The sequence below is a fragment of the Coenobita brevimanus genome, chromosome 25, assembly GCF_032717465.1.
Source record: "Coenobita brevimanus isolate Jiangsu-jjx chromosome 25, ASM3271746v2, whole genome shotgun sequence".
NCBI lineage: Eukaryota > Metazoa > Arthropoda > Malacostraca > Decapoda > Coenobitidae > Coenobita > Coenobita brevimanus.
In genome coordinates this window covers 13731004-13747946 of record NC_136978.1, presented here as the reverse complement: position 1 = coordinate 13747946, position 16943 = coordinate 13731004, and the positions used below count along the sequence as shown (strand labels likewise).

The following is a 16943-nucleotide window of genomic DNA, read 5'->3' as shown; positions in this document are numbered from 1 at the left end:
TAACATGGCAGCATCCAGATTGACTCTTTCGGATACATTTATGTGAAGCTACAGAACGTGATGAATGTTTTTGGCGTATCTGATAAAACCAGGATTCCGGGGGCTTGAATGATGAGTGATTGAAAACGTGGCCCATTGGATTGGGCAGATTTGGGCTATCTGGACATTTGCTACTTCTCACCCTGCCGTATGGTGGGAAAGGTGGTCTGGATGATGATGACGATGATTTACGAGTCCCATTGGAATGTAGCATCTTTTAGCCGAGGTTCTTGCCGAACCCACCCCATGGCCTTAGTTGACGAAATTTGCTCAGTAGAACAAGAACTTCAGTGTGAGAAACATCGGCCGGAAGGCATTTCATGTGTGTAACCTCCTACTAATAGCCTATGAACACTTGTACTATGTGCAGTACAGTACTTCCCTAAGCAGTATCTAACACCCTTGGTCATGTTTGTCAGCCAGTATCGGTATCCATGCCTGCTGTGCGCAGGAGTCAAATAGACCACCATGGACAGACAGCTACTTTTTATCTTTTCCTGTGCTTTTTGCTCAGTGTATTTTTTTTTTTTTTTTTTTTTTTTTTTATGCGAGGAAGAAGGAACCAAAGGCCATGAGCCCGCAATAACAGTTCCCTCCAAGAGAAAAACAAAATACAATAGAGAGCCAAATTCAAGATCCGATCATTTCGAGATGCCTGGACACACTGCGTCATGGGCAGCAGGAAATACAGACAAAGGGAGACAGTTCCAGAGTTGACCTGTTGCATAAATGAAAGACTGGGAGTAATGGTTAACTCTTGCATTAGAGAGTTGGACAGAAAAGGGATGAGAGTTTGCTGCTAGATGGGTGCTACGCTCCTGTCGTAGAGGTGGAGGAATGCATGCAGACAGTTCAGAGGAGCAGTGACCGTTGAAGTAGCGATAGAAAAGAGATAAAGATGCAACAGTGCGGCGAAGAGACAGAGGTTGAAGGGAGTCAGTAAGAGGAGGTGAGTTAATGAGATGAAGTGTCTTTGACTCCACCCTATTGAGAAGAGCTGTATGTGGGGAGCCTCCCTACACATGAGAGTTGTACTCCACACAGGGGCAGATAAAACCCCTGTATAGAGTCAACAATTGTGCAGGGGTAAAGAAAGAACGGAGTCGGCTTAGCACACCCAATCTCTTGGAAGCAGATTTTACAAGAGATGTAATATGATCTTTCCAAGATAAGTCCCGAGTAAATGAAGCCCCAAGCATGTTCAAGGATGATGCAGGATTAAGCTGAATATTATTAAACATTAGCGGGTATACCTGTGGAAGATTTTGTCGGGTTGATAGGTGTAAGAACTGAGTCTTAAATGCATTAAAAACAACCAGATTATTTTAACCCCAGTCAGAGATACGAGCCAAGTCAGACATTAGGTGTGCCATAGCCTCATCCCTTGTTTGTTGAAGTAACTGCTGAGATGGGCGTTGCGGGAACCAAATGGAAAGGTGAAGGGTGGGGTCATCAGCGTATGAGTTGATAGGGTTAGATGTACAGCTTAGAATGTCATTGATGAATGAAAGAGAGTTGGTGATAGGACAGAGCCCTGAGGAACACCACTGTTGATAGATCTAGCAGAAGAACGATGGCCATCTACAACAGCGGCTATAGAACGACCAGAAAGGAAGCTAACGATGAAGGCACAGATAGAAGGATAGAAACTGTAAGAGGGCAGTTTGGAAATTAAAGATTTATGCCAGACTGGATCGAAAGCCTTTGAGATGTCAAGTGCAGTGGCAATGCTTTCACCAAAGTCCCAAAAGGAGGATGACCGGAGTCTGAAAGGTAGGTGAGAAGATCGCCAGTGGAGCGTCCCTGACAGAACCCATATTGACAATCAGAAAGAAGGTTGTGATAGGAAAGATGCCGTAAAATTTTTCTATTGAGAATTGACTCGAAAACTTTTCAAATACAGGGCGTTAAAGCAATTAGACATTAGTTGGAGGGTTGGGAGTGGTCACCTTTCTTTGGGACAGGCTGAATGAGAGCAAACTTCCAGCAAGAAGGAAAGGTACAAGTTGACAGACAAAGGCGACAGAGTTTGCCTAGGCAGGGTGTAAGCACAGAAGCACAGTTCTTGAGAACAACAGGAGGGACCCCATCAGGCCCATATGCCGTGTTAGTATTGAGGCCAGTGATGGCAGAAAATACATCAGCTGAAGAAATTTTAATGTCATCCATGAGGAAGTCAGAGGGGGAAAGTGATGGAGGAACAGCACCGGAATCATCTAAGTGGGAATTGGAGGAGAAAGTCTGTGCGAAGAGATCTGCTTTATCAGTAGAAGAAATAGCTACAGAACCATCAGAGTAGAAAAGAGGAGGGAAGGATGATGAGGTAAAGTTGTTAGAAAGGTTTTTGGCAAGGTGCCAGAAGGAGCGGGAAGAATTTGAGTTGGAGAGTTGAGAGCATTTAGTACGGATGAAATTATTTTTAGCAGAGCGAAGAACAGACTTAGCACGATTCTAGGCAGAAATGTAAAGGTGATGTGATTCGGGGGTGGGTTGGCTCCGGTACCTTTTGTAGGCCCTCTCCTTGTTGCAGACAGCATTAGAACAAGCGTGATTAAACCAAGGCTTTCTTGCGTTAGTTAGAGGATATGAGAAAGAAAGGTATGCTTCCATGCCCAAGAGAATAACCTTCATAATGCACAAGGTACACTCAGATGGCTCCCGGCCATGGAAGCAATAATCATTCCAGGGAAAATCAAAGAAGTACTGCCTGAGGGCCTCCCAATCCGCGGCTCCAAAATGCCGTAGACAACGTTTCCCTGGAGGGTCCACAGGCCGTACCGGAGTGATAGGAGAAGTTAAGGTGATAAGGTTGTGATCAGAGGAGCCCAATGGAGAGAAAAGATTAACAGTGTAAGCAGAAGGATTAGTTGTAAGGAAGAGGTCAAATATGTTGGAGCTCTCTCCAAGGCGGTCTGGAATATGGATAGGGTGCTGTACAAGCTGCTCTAGGTCATTAAGGATAGAAAAGATGTAGGCTTGTTCACCAGGTGGATCAGTGAAAGGAGAGGAGAGCCAAAGGTGGTGGTGAACATTGAAATCTCCTAGAATGGAGATTTCAGAGAAAGGAGAAATGGATAGAATGTGTTCCATCGTACAAGTAAGATAGTCGAAGAATTTTTGATAGTAGAGTTAGGGGATAAGTAAACAGCACAGATATATTTAGTCAGAGAATGACAGGAAAGCCAAAGCCAGAGTGTAGAGAATTCAGAAGAATCAAGTTCAGGAACACGAGAGCAAGATATATCGTTGCGTATATATACACAACAGCCACCTTTGGGTTTGAAATGAGTATAGAGGAGGTAGGAGGATACAGAAAAGGGTTTGCTGTCAGTTGTCTCAGACAGCTGAGTCTCAGTTAGAAAAAGAAGGTGAGGTTTAGAGGAGGAGAGGTGGTACTCAACAGAGCGAAAGTGACCTTGGCAGACATCCCCTCTTCTTTTGGAAGTTATGAGTCTCCTAGGCATGAGTGTAAGTTGTTGTACAAGCTGTTTTCTCTTTCTCCTGAGGTCCTTTTAACCACATGTTTCTTTCCTTGTGGCCTTGTTTTCAGTTTTCCTCTTGCCTTTCAGGAGTTTTATCTTGCTCCCTCCTTCTTGCCCTAGTTCTCTGCCTTTTCATTGCCTTCTTCCTTTTGGGTTTGTAGTTTGTGTTCAAGTGATTAGGGGCTTTGGGGGTTTTCCTTTACTGCATACCCCTCAGTAGCTCATGTGCATGGGCCCCACTTGGCCCGGGTTGCTTATAACGTTTCATCGTTCTCCGCATCCCCTTTCTGATGGGATGGTTTAGTGTTAGACCCTTTCATCCCATTTTGCTGTGTCCTTTCCAAGTTGGGTTTGCTTGTGGGACAAACCTCTTCTCAGAGCCTAACCTCAGGTTACCCTTCTCTCTCGTGTGGTCAGCCGATTTCAGTCCGTTTTCCCATTTTCTCTCACAGCCTTGTTCCTCTCAACAACATGTTGATTAGGCCATTCTGATTAGCACTGATCAGGCCAGCAGGACAGCAGCACTATGGCTTTGCTTACATGGCCCACACTGTGCAAGAGCAAAGTATATGTGTATGTGCAGCATTTAACAAGCTTTCACGTGACGACCAATAGTTTTCGAGTAAATCGCCAAAAATCATGCACAGCCCACCTCCAACTCCACCGAAAGCCAAGAGGACACTGACAGTTTGAGAGTGTTGGCCATGAAATAGACACCCTTCACTATGATGCACCAAGGTTTTACACACCTCAGGCTAAAACTTAAATTTTGGTAAATATTTTGGTCCAAACTTGTCTAATTGGTGTCTCTTCAGCCTAAAACTGGTAATGACACTAATAGCATCATTGACCACTTCTCATGCCAACTTTGATATGATTCAATTTGCATCATCATTCATGAGAGGGTTAAGTTCATTTGTGTTTCCTTTCTCTCATGACTTAGCTAGGGCATCACAGACTGACACTGTTGATAGGGGGAAAACATCTGGCCAGTACAATATAAGTATTATCATTGCTAGACTCTCTTAGGGCCAGCGTACTCTCAACTTTGTCTCTTAACTTACTCAGATTGACAAAAGGTGTCACTCATTTTAACATGCATCTGCCAGCCCTGTGGCACACCACCAGTGCTGTCTGCACTGTCATAATTTAATACTAGATGTTATGTGAACATTATGCATAGAACCTCCAGATGTATAAAATGTTTTAAAGAATATATTGTATACATGTCACAAAAATTGGCTAAAAAGAGTAAATGAAAACAGACAAATGCAAATAATTTTTCAGCTTGTAGTTCTCTGGCTTTCCAAAGCAGGTCAGGTCAGCTCTCTCTCTCTCTCTCTCTCTCTCTCTCTCTCTTTATCTCTGTCTCTCAGTGTTTTTGTTTGGGGGGGTGGGGGGTGGGGAGATGCACATGTATGTGTGTATTTATCCATTCATCCATCCATCACCCAATCCTACGTTGCCCCATGAGGAGCGTAGGAGCCTGGGGCTAGGCAGTTGGTCCTGACATTTAAGATGAGAGTGACCAGCCTCACTTCTCCCTGAATGGCATTACGTGAGCATTAAACCCCAACCATCCCTTGGATATAAACCTTCACCGGCTCAATCCGACTGGAGTGCAATAATTACCCACTAAACCACCAGGCTCCAAAATTTGGTTATATGGTTACCTCCCAGCGTAGTAAATGGTTTCCTGGTATACAGGAAACCAATTGGCTTGTCACTTAGTGTAGAGTCACCCACAGGCAGAAGGAAGAGGAAAGAATGAGGGAAAGAAAGACAGAAGAGGGAGTGTAAAGTCACCCGTAGGCAGAAGGACTAGGAAAGACTGAAGGAAAGAAAGACAGAAGGGGATGGAAGGAAAGAAGGATGGAGGAGAGGAAAGGGCAGACACCTGAGAGCAGCAGTACATCAAGTGAGTGGATGGTGAGTGCCCCCATCTACCACTATATGTGTGTATTTATCTAGTTGTGATATACAGGAAATGAACTACACTTGTGGGGTCCTGTCTCTGTGTTTCAGCCAGTCAGACTTTGCTCATTTAAGTTTTTGGACTGGATGATCTCCCTGTCCAGGCTATTTCATAGATCAGTGCATCCATGTGGGAAACTGCATTTCTTGGTATCCTTCAAGCAACCTATCTTTTTTTTAGTTTCTTTCCATGTCCACTTGTTGCTCCTCCATCCCCTATGAACAGATCTATTCTGTCAGTTTTGTGCATACACATACATGCATGCAAGTGGAGTCTCGCAGGGCTCAGTGTGACACCTGTAATGTTCCTGATTTCTCATAAACAATATGGTGGAGGGAACTGAACAGTTATGCAAGTCTGTTTGCAGGTGATGCAAACATCATGAGGAAAGTAGAAGTTGAAGAGGATTGTAAAATGCTACAGAATGATCTGGACAAGGTTTGTGATTGGAGTCGGGTATGGGAAGTGAAATTCAATGCCAAAAGAATGCAAAATAATGGATATGGGTAAAAGTACTAAGAGGCCATCATTGAATTACTTGATGGGAAAGGAACCAATCACAAAATCGAGAGAAGAGAAGGACCTCGAAGTGTTGGTCCAGCATAATTTGTCACTCAAAAACACATTCACAGGATTGTCAGAGAGACATATAAGCTCTTGACAAACATAAGGGTGGCATTTCATTACATGGATGAGGAAATTATAAAAAATTGATAGTGACTCTTATCCTCCCCAGGTTGGAATATGCGACAGTATGTGGTCATAAAAAGAAAGGTATAAACAAGATCGAGAGAATACAAAGAACAGCAGACAAGACTGTCCTCAGCCTGGCAGATCTGTCATGCATGGAAAGACTAGGAAAACTACAGCTACTGCATATTGACTTAGGACCTCCCCCCACAGGGTATTAAAAAACACAGAAATCATAGTATATCACAAAGTTTGTTCATGAAAGGCCATTCATTAATATGAAGTCATGTTTCCCTTGTTTTTCAGGACCAGTTGGATGCGTTTTGGCATGGAATCACTTAGATCCCTAAAGTAATCTAAGGACATTTCTTTGCACCAAACATTTGTCAGATCAGTCTTGAGGTTGTTCAGATTGGGTATCTTCTTCTCTGCCATGATTTTCTTCATCTTTGCTCAGCAGTTTTCTATCGGATTTAGATGCGGACTGTTGCCAGTCCAGTCGAGGATCTGAATCCGATTATCCTGAAGCCATTTTGTCACCTTTCTTGACTTCTGACATGGAGCTGAATTGTGCATGAAAAAGTCACACCCATGAATTGCAAAAAAGTTTAACAAATGGTCTTTCAGAACTTGATTGTACTGGGCACCATTCATCATCAAGTTCTTGGGGAGAAAATAGAGGCCTCCCCTTCCCATTTCACATAAAAAACACCCACACACCATTACCAATTGTGGGTGCTTAACAGTCGGCACTGTGTAAGCAGGGTCATATCGACTATGGAAGGCAGGGCAACGAACCTTGGCAGAACACACCTGGAACACTTGAAATGTGCTTTCATTGGAAAACATATCCTTTCTCCACTCATCTGATGTCCAGTGTGCATACTTCTTGGCAAATTGAATGCGCTGCTTCTCCATGCGGTCAGTGAGAAGCAGTTTGTTGGCTGCAGTGCGGCATGGCAAACCCAGCTCATTCTGCAAGCAGTGTTGGACAGTTCGAATTGAGACATAACAGCTGGGGATGCATTCTCTTCAATTCTGCTGCTGTCAGTCGAGGATTCTTGATTACTTCCCTCTTCAGAAGCGTATCTGTACCTCTGGAAGTCATCCTCTTCTTTCCACCGCCATGCTTGTGCTCTGGTATGACATCAGGTGGCAGGCCACGCGCTGCAGCAAGAATCTTCACGACGGTTGACTTTACGCGTCCAGTATGTTCACAGATCGTGTTGATAGGGACATATCCTGCCTCCATGCAATGATACGGACCCTCTCATCCCTTGAGCAGTACTTTCCAGGCATGACAACTCGACTCTAGGAAAATAATCGGGCAACCAGTAATGCATACAAAAAAGGGAGATGCAAGCTCAGAGCGACGGGAACATATACTCCCACTCTCGCTTCTGGGCAAGCACAGACGTTCTGAGTGTTTCACCACCTCCTGCCAACACCAGAGGAGTTGCCAGTTACTTCTTGCCCAAAAAATTCACTTGGTAGAGGTGGAAACATAAAGTAAAGACAGACAACTCTTCCATAGCAAGTGTGTGTAGGTCCTAAGCCAATTTGCAGTGGGTGTAAGTCTGCCTTCTTTAGAAGAATGAAGAGAGAGGGGTGAAATGATTGCAGTGTTCTGGACCATGATGGGAGTAGATAAAATTGATAGAAAAGATCTGTTTGTATGGGATGGGGGGGAGCAACAAGAGAACTTGGAAAGAAATTGAAAAAGACAAGTAGTTTGAAGGATATCAAGAAAAATAATTTTCCATTCATATGCATTGACCTGTGGAATAGCCTGGACAAAGAGTTCGTCTGGTCCAAAACCTCAAGAGTTTAAAGCAAAGTTTGACTGGTTGAGACATGGAGACAGGACCCCATGATTGTAGCTCATTTCCTGTATATCACAACTAGGCAAATGCGACAAGGTAAAAACATCCAGCTGGCTTGGACCTGGCCAGCTGACAAAGCAGACCAGTAATTTTTTATACATATCTTGGGGAAACTAAGCAGGATGGCTGGTATTTATGATAAACTGATTTCTATGCTAATAATTCACTACTCAGAGTGTATCCTTGAATAAAATAGTACATAATAAACATGAGATTACGATGAGAAGGCACGAATTAGTGAAAGAACATTTAAAATGCAGGGTGAGCATTAAGTCCCTGATTTTGACAAAAAGGGCTCTCTTCTTTCTCTGAGTTTGACTAAAAGGGCACTTTTGATATGCAGAAGAACAAGGGCAGGGGCTGAAGCACCCCGAGCACCCCCTTATGTGCATGTCCCTGGCACTAACCCTCTGCCAACCCACTTGTTGACACACAGGGATCCCATATAGGTTTTTTATATTGTAATCACCCAGCTTTGCAAATGGTTTCCTGGCTTGCAGGAATCCATTTGGCTTGTCAATGGAAAGCCACCTGAAAATGAAAGAAGAGTAATAAAAAGTTACAGGAAAGATGGGAGAAATAGGAAGATAGGAGGGCAGACGCAGAAAAAGAATGATAGAGATGAAGGGTGAAGTAGTCAGCAATGCATTAAGTGAGTGGATAATGGTTGCTACCACCTGCCACCTGAAAATAAATGTACAGGTAAACCCCAATATACGATGCCCCTACATGCGATACCCTGGATTAGTGATGGGGGTAGAAATACCACCCAACCCCGCCTATTGTAGGCCTACCCCTGTTTTTGCACTGGGCATCACACCCCATCGCCACCTCGTGAGTCATCACATTGCACCCCATTGCCACCCCCAGAGCCAGTGCATCAGTCTCCTGCTACCATCACCCCACCTTGCTAGGCTCCCCCTTTTCCCCCCGATCCTTGTCTGGAGATGGAGTTTGAGGGCTTTGAGAAGGATGAGTGAGTGCTAGGGAGCACCACGTGTCCCATGGCCTCGTGGGGGACCAGGACTGGACATGAACATAGAAGAATTATGTGATGAGAGGTGTTTGATATTTTCTGACCAATTTTTAATGATTTTCAGATTTTATTTGTTGGTTTTAGTCAGTTATTTACAGGTGTTAGGCTCAGGTTAGCTTCTTTTACAGCTGTTAGGCCAGTTAGATTGGCTTTAAACTTTTTTTCTGGACTCATTTGGGTGGGTTTAGGATTTGGTTTGGGGTCAAGGCTCGGAAACGCATCCCTATACTGTACATGTTAAACTGTTCTCGATTTAGGATACCTCACTAGCAATAGGTTTTTACTTAACCAATTGCTTTGTTAAACTGGGTTTTGCCTGTAATTGGTTCAGGGACCACAAGTTTATTCTTGCTTTTTTGCCTGATACTTGAACATTAACCCCTACATAGACTGGAGGGACTGGATTTGATGTTTACACCAGCTCTGCAGCTCTTAATCATGAATCAGGTGACCCTTTTCTCTCATATTTCTCATAACAATTGAGCCAACATTCTTGACCATCAATTTTTGTCAGTGTGAATAGGAAATTCTCATAATTAACCATTCAAGAATACTCCCCCAGTATCCCTGCTTGTCATAAAAGGCGACTAAAAGGGTTGGCGGAGGGTTAGTGCCCCTCCCTGGAAAACAACTAACTAAAAAAACAAACAAGAAGCCTCGGACAAGGACTGACCAAATGATGACGACCCAGGACCGGACAAAGGACTTGGTAATGGCTACGTGGAATGTAAGAGGAGCGAATGATGAGGTGAAAGAGAAAGAGATTGTCCAGGTGCTTGAGTGTGCAAAAGTGGATGTATGTGGAATGACTGAAACAAAATGGTGTGGAGAAAGTGTGAGAGAATGGGAGTATGGATGGGGTATATGTGCAGGAGTAGGTGAGAATGAGAGAGCAAAAGGAGTATGTATAGTTGTGAGTAAAAGATGGAAGAAGAGCATAAGACAGTATGGATCAGTTGGGTCAAGGATTGTGTGGGTAAAGTTGAAAGTTGGAATACAAATGTGAGCGATTGTGTGTGTGTATGTGCCAACGCAAGATCGTGCTAGCAGAGTGAGAGAAGAGTTCTGGACAAATGTGGAAGTGTGCATGGAAGAGTTTGGAAGGAATGAGAGAGTGTTTTTGACCGGTGATATGAGTGGTTAAGTTGGGAATGTGAAGGTGGATGGAATAATTGGTGAGTGGGGTGTGCCTGCTGCGATAGATGAGAATGGCAGTACGTTAGTGGACATTTGTGCTGGGAGGGGGTTGGTGATAGCCAATACCCTCTTCAGGCATAAAATGATCCACAGGTATACATGGCGAGTGATGAGAAGGGTGGGTGGTGAACTGAATGAAAGGAAGGCAATGATTGATTACGTGTGTGTGGATGAAAGGATGCGAAGATGTGTAATGGATGCAAGAGCTTATAGAGGTTGGGGGAGTGGACTTTCTGACCACTACTTGGTGGTGGCCAGAATTAGGATACAAGTAAGATGGAGGAATAGAAGAAGGGAAAGACAAGAGGAAGGAGTAGTTGCAAGGAGAGTGGAAAGGTTACAAGATGATGAGAGAAAGGCAAAGTATAAGAGAGAAGTGGAGAAACGATTGGGCAAATATGAGTTGGAGCAGATGGGGGATGTGGAAGGTGTGTACAAGATATTTTCAGAAGAAATATGTGCAGCATGTGATGTGGTGTGTGGGAGGAAGAGAAGACGGAGTGGGGTGCAAGGAACAGCGTGGTGGACTGAAGAGGTGAGACAGGCTGTGGCACAAAAGAAGAAAGCATACAATGAATGGATGAGAAGTAGGGGCGTGGAAGAGGTTGAGAGGCGGAAGAGAGATTTGTATGTAGAAAGAAAGAGAGAGGTGAAAAGATTAGTAAGAGAGAGTAAGGAGAGAGTGGATGAAGAATTTGGAAGGAATTTGAGTGTAAAGTGGAGGGACTGTAAGAATATGTTCTGGAAAGAGGTGAAGAAAGTAAGACAGGGTGGAAGTGAAGTTAGCAGGGGAGTGAAAGATAATAAAGTGAAAGATAATAATGGTAGATTACTAGTGGAGAAGGGGGAAAAAGTGAGCAGATGGAGAGAACACTTTAAGGAATTGTTGAACATAGAGGATGGAAGTAATGCGAGTATAAGTGGCTTGGGAATGGCTGGGAGAAGGAGGGAGGTGAGAAGACAGGAAGAAATCAGTAGGATAGAAGTTGTGGAAGCAGTGAAGAAAGTTAAATTGGGGAAAGCCCCAGGAATTGATGGAGTGTGTGGTGAAATGCTGAAGTATGGGGGAGAGATAGTGGTAGAATGGATGTGGAAGATGTGCAGATTGGCCTGGGAGGAAGGTAGAGTCCCGGAGGATTGGAAGTCAGGTATAATTATTCCCTTGTACAAAGGAAAAAGGGAAATAGACGTGTGTGGTAATCACAGGGGCATTTGTCTTCTTAGTGTAATAGGAAAATTGTATGGTAGGATACTTATTGACAGAGTTAGAGAAAGACACAGAGGAATTAGTTGGAGAAGAACAGGGAGGCTTTAGGAAGGGAAGGGGTTGTGTAGATCAGATATTCATTCTTAGATCTTTAGTGGAAAAGTTTCTAGAGAAGGGAAAGAAGTTGTATGCAGCTTTCATGGATTTGGGGAAAGCAGATGACAGGGTGGATAGACAAGGATTGTGGAAAGTATTAAGAATATATGGAGTAGATGGAAAGTTGTTGAATGCTGTGAAGAGTATGTATGATGGTGCTAAGGCTGCAGTGCATGTGGATGGTGAACTAAGTAAATTTTTCTCTTTGGAGGTTTGGTTGAAACAGGGATGTGTCATGTCTCCATGGTTGTTCAATCTGTTCATGGATGGGGTAATAAAAGAGGTACAAGGTAGGGTAGTGGATGTTGGAGTGGCCCTGGTGAGAGAGGATAGTGTTTGGAAACTCCCTGTACTGTTGTTTGCAGATGATACTGTGTTGTTGAGTGAAGACGAAGGGGAACTGCAAGGCTTGGTGGATGAGTTTTGGAGAGTGTGCAAGAAACCGAATCTAAAGGTGAATGTAGGGAAGAGTAAAGTGATGGTCTTTGAGAGAGGTGAAGTCAGTGAAAGTACAGCGAGGTTGGATGGTGAGGAATTGGAAAATGTGAGTACATTTAAGTATTTGGGTAGTGTGATGAGTAAGGATGGAGGTTTGGAGGGTGAAGTGCTTGAAAGGGTACAGCAGGGAAGAAAGGTTGCTGGTTCTTTGAAAGCAGTGATAAGAAACAGGGAAGTGAGCATAGAAGTGAAAAAGTTACTACATGACAGTATTGTGATACCAACTCTAACGTATGGAAGTGAAGCTTGGACATTGTTGGAAGGACACAAGTCAAGAGTGAGAGCAGTGGGAATGAGTTATTTAAGAGGAGCCTGGGGAGTCACATGGAGAGACAGGCTGACGAATGAGGATATAAAGGAGCGTTGTGGTGTGGATGTGGATGTGATAGGAAGTGTTATGAAGAACACACTGAGGTGGTTTGGCCATGTGGAGAGGATGGAGGGTGAAAGACTGACGAAGAGAGTGTATGTGAGTGAGGTGGAGGGGGGAAGAGGGAGGGGGAGGCCGAGGATGAGATGGAGGGATGGGGTGGAGAGGTATATGAGAGAGGAGGGTGTGAGTTGGGAGCAGGGCAGTGAAATGGCGGGGGACAGGGCGACGTGGAGGCGATTTGTTTGTGGCCACCCCAAACGGGATTGAGGCGTTTGGTATTAAATAGATAGATAGAACCATTCTTAACCATCAACTTCTGTCTCTGTTTCTCATAATTCATGCAGTGTTTTCCATTATTTTATCAAAATTCACTCTAAAATACTTTATCATTTCTTCAGCTTATCATAAGTTGTAACCCTAATCGAACCAAAATTTTTTATCCATTTCTAATGTCTGTTCTGGTATTTCATAAGCAAGCATGGCATGCTCAGGCCAGTTGTTTAGGCACTGTTGGCAGGAATGGATACCAATCACTATAATGCACTACCATTACCATGGTCACCATTGTATACTCAGTGACTATGGTAATTGCAGTATTAGCATTATTAACTTGACACATCTTTTCACCTATCTGACTGGTCAGAAAGGTGTGCAGTATTGAGTTGCTTAGGGGGAACTTAATGCAGTAAAAAAAATTTATTGGGCCAAAGACAAAAATAATAAAGCATTTTTTTTTTTTTTTTTTTTTTTTTTAATTAAGCACTCACAGCAAGGAGGAACACTGTGTTTCTGGCACTTCCTTTGATTTTCCTCAGTTTTTCTTGTAACCTAACCAGGATCAAGATGATTTTACCTGCAATAATGAAGATACTGCAATTTTTTTTTAAATAAAACCATGATGAAGAGAAACTTCAATAATGAAACCAATGATCAAGGAGGCTGACTGTGCAGATCAGCGCTAGGTGTGGTAGCTGTTGTTTGTTTCCACCATTGCTTCCTGCCAAAAGGTACCAGACCCCTTAAGTTACCACATCGTGATCCTTTGCAACAGTCATTCAGGGAGGGAGAGGATCAGATTAATTCTAACTGGCACCCTTGGTCATGACAGTTATCAGCAATCCACCTTGCTGTGACTAGTAAGTCTTGTTATTAAAATTATTTTCTTGTAAGAAGAGCTAAGCCATTGGCAATATCAGAGGAAGGTCAACATGTCATATAGAGCATTGTAATTGGAGACAAGTACTATTTAAAGAGCTATGCTTGCTTTAGTCAAGTGGTTAGTGTTTCCTGTTACAAAGCAGCTGGCCTGTTAGTTCCACAATTTGAATCTTGGTGTGGACAGCTGACACCACTTGACGCAGATATCTGTCCACCTTTTGTACGTTGGTAGATAAAATGAGTACCTAGGTATGTAGGGGAGGTAACTTTCATAACCTGGATGTTGCTGTGGTCTTGGGTCCCATTAAAGTGGGTTAATAACCCACCAGAGGCTCAAAGTTTCAAGTCATGGGGTTGAGCACCATGGCCAGGCACTTTGTGGTATCTTTCCCCACCTTTACCTTTATGTTAGTAATGGAAAATTGATTAAGATGGTGACCTTGTCAGCCTTGATGCATATTTGCATCAAGAGAAATTGTTTTCAACCAGATTAATCACCATACGTGTAGCCACATTTCACTGGTAGTACGATCTTGGGTTCTTCCGTAACAGTGAAATATGACAATAAACTTGTTGAATATCCATACAGTCATTACTCTTAGGCATGAAATACAGTCATAATTAAAAAAAGTAATTCAGACTGAGTCTGTCACATTGTAACATATGATATTAAATATCTGAGACCTCTTATTTCTCAACAGTTTTCAGCAGTTGTTGGGAAGTAGTTAGCTGGTTTTGGCATTTGGCAACATCAGTTGTACCATGACTAACCTCAGTATGGGGATTCCTTAAGGGGAAGCATAGTGCCATTTGATTTGACTGATTGACATAGGTTTTGATGAACATTTTGAGGTATGAGTTCCTGTCTGTGAAAAAGAACAATTAGACATTGTTTACCATTAGAAAATTTAGCATAAAGTAGTAAAGTGTACTGTACTGTCTGATCTCCCCAACCCTGCTTCCTCAGGCAATGTGGAGAGGTGAGGAGATGGTGGTGGATGGGAGGGTGGAAATGAATGAACCAAAATACTGGTTGAGTTTCAAGGTATTGCTTCCAGGACATCCACACCTTGACACTCACCTCACCTGTCTCACGCTCACCCTTCCATCACAGGTAGATACTGATGCAAGTAGCATCTCATACCGTAGGTTCACAGGCAACGATGATTGGACAGACGTAATTATTACTTTTGGACAAATTTTCAGGAGCCTCTAAGTTTCAAGAAAATGACATTTTTTATGTAGTACTGGTAAATATTAAATATTGATTTGTTATTATTCATTTAGACAGATATTGTCCCTTAGTTTTCAGCCTCTTCACTTTCGGAGATTCTCTTTCAGCAGGATTGTATGATTGTAGTAAATGAAACGGATTTTTGCAAGGCCAGAAATCTATATGTATGAGGTCTGTCAAAACATAGTACAGTAATGGTTGCTACTATTGTCAAAGCATTCCCATGGCTTCAGGTAATGTATTTCACACTGACGAGGAGAATAACATTGATGTGTTGACTTTGACGGGCTACTGCACCCCATGGATTCATGTTATTCTATATTTTACTCAATGCTTTCTCAGTGTAGGCACCCAGAGGAATAGGCTTCAAACCATTTGACACCACCAAGGCATATTAAATGGTGATGGGAGGAGACATTTCAGACTCAGATAGCTTGGGGTAGGGTATATTGCATGTTGTCTCCTATTACATTGCCTCACAGGACCTGACAACCAGCCCCATGGTTGTTGATATCTTATCTGCTCATTCAGATTGTGCACCCTGTGATTTTGATTACTTTTCAGCTGCCAGTATGTGAATGTTATTGTGTTTTCAGCAGGTATCCTGAGGGAGGGGTGTACTCTTCCTTTCCTCCTTCTCATTTCTCCTTCATTCCCTTCTTCCTTCCATGTTATTTGTCCCTTGTTCCTTTGTTTATTCACTGGTTCCCGGTTTTCATCTCTACTTTGACTCTTCAGTTTTGGAGTAGTTCATTCGCCTTAACATTGCACAGATTTTTATCATTTTTGCAACTTTACACAACTAAGTTTTTGTTATTGAGTAAATCTGTCTATCATGCTGAATAGACCTGTTTCGTGTAACCTAGGAAACCATATGCAATGCTGGATGGTAACCATATAACCAAGTAGAGGTGTGATATGAAGCCTGCTGTGATTCCCCTATTAACTGGATGGAGAGGTGCAAATGCAGTGTCCATCTGAGAACCAAACCTCCACAAACTTTCCCACACCTCATTGTGGCAGTGCACTGTTTCCCCCAAGAGAGCAGAAGAAACTGCTCACTCTGCCTTAAAATACAGTGGCTAGGAATGGCCTGTTTCATTTGCAATGCACACTGTACTCTCAGCTCAATTTCTGTCTGGTGACATCTGCCTTCCCTCAAGGCTTCCTTCAAGCAAACACTGTGTTTAAGACTAACTCATTCACCCACAAGCTGAGCAGCGGGGTAGTATTGCAGACTTGACTTCTAGTCAGAACCCTTGGATATTGCTTCCTGCTGTATTTGATGCTATTGTGTACACTCGACACCTTCATCATTCTTCACACATTTTATTTAACATTTTTCCCATACACAGCTTACGAATTGGAGAAAACCAACATACCTTCATTTTATAAATAGGCATCTTAGTACCTCACTAGTGGTAGCCCTGTAATGTCTTGTAGTAGTAGTTGTTCCCTAGGTAGTCTGGCTGAACAGCCCCGAGTCCCTTAGGAAGGCCATGGCCGAGACTGGGCTTTCCCACAGAGCTCTCAAAGAGTGTATGTTGTGTTGTTGGCATAGGTGATTGTGTGCAATGCAGTCTTCCATAATGTGCTTAATAGTATGGGGTGCTGTGTTGCATCCTGGACGAGACCAGCGACGGAGTCATCCAGCCTCTACTGGTAGCTTAAGAGGGCTGGATGGTGCCCACATCTCAGCCTGGCCAGGTGGACCCTGTCTTCACAAGGGAGATAGAATTCAGAAGGGTGGATGTCAGGAGGCTGTGCATGCAGCTGTGTGTTGTCTTTAACCCCTAAACCGCGGGGTTGTTTTGGCTTGACTTGCGTGTCTCGCGGGCATATTTGCTCTCCGACAGACTCTCTAAAAATATTTGCCAAAAATCAATTATTAGTCCTAGAATATTAAAATTACATATGCATATGGCACATACCTTCAGCTTTCTCCTGGGATGTTTGTTGAGCCTTCGTCGAGTACCGTAGGACTTGTGGACCTCTGAAATTGGGTAACGAAGTCT

At 43.2% G+C, this 16943-nt stretch overlaps 1 protein-coding gene across 1 annotated transcript in view; it reads left to right on the top strand.

Annotated features, from left to right (window-relative positions):
* The window catches only part of LOC145393722 (uncharacterized), an 848279-nt gene that overhangs the window by 253282 nt on the left and 578054 nt on the right, over positions 1 to 16943 (top strand). Inside the window, exon 31 of the mRNA XM_080267765.1 lies at positions 14662 to 14808. Coding sequence (XP_080123891.1) covers positions 14662 to 14808 — 147 coding nt within the window. The remainder of the gene's footprint in view (positions 1 to 14661; positions 14809 to 16943) is intronic.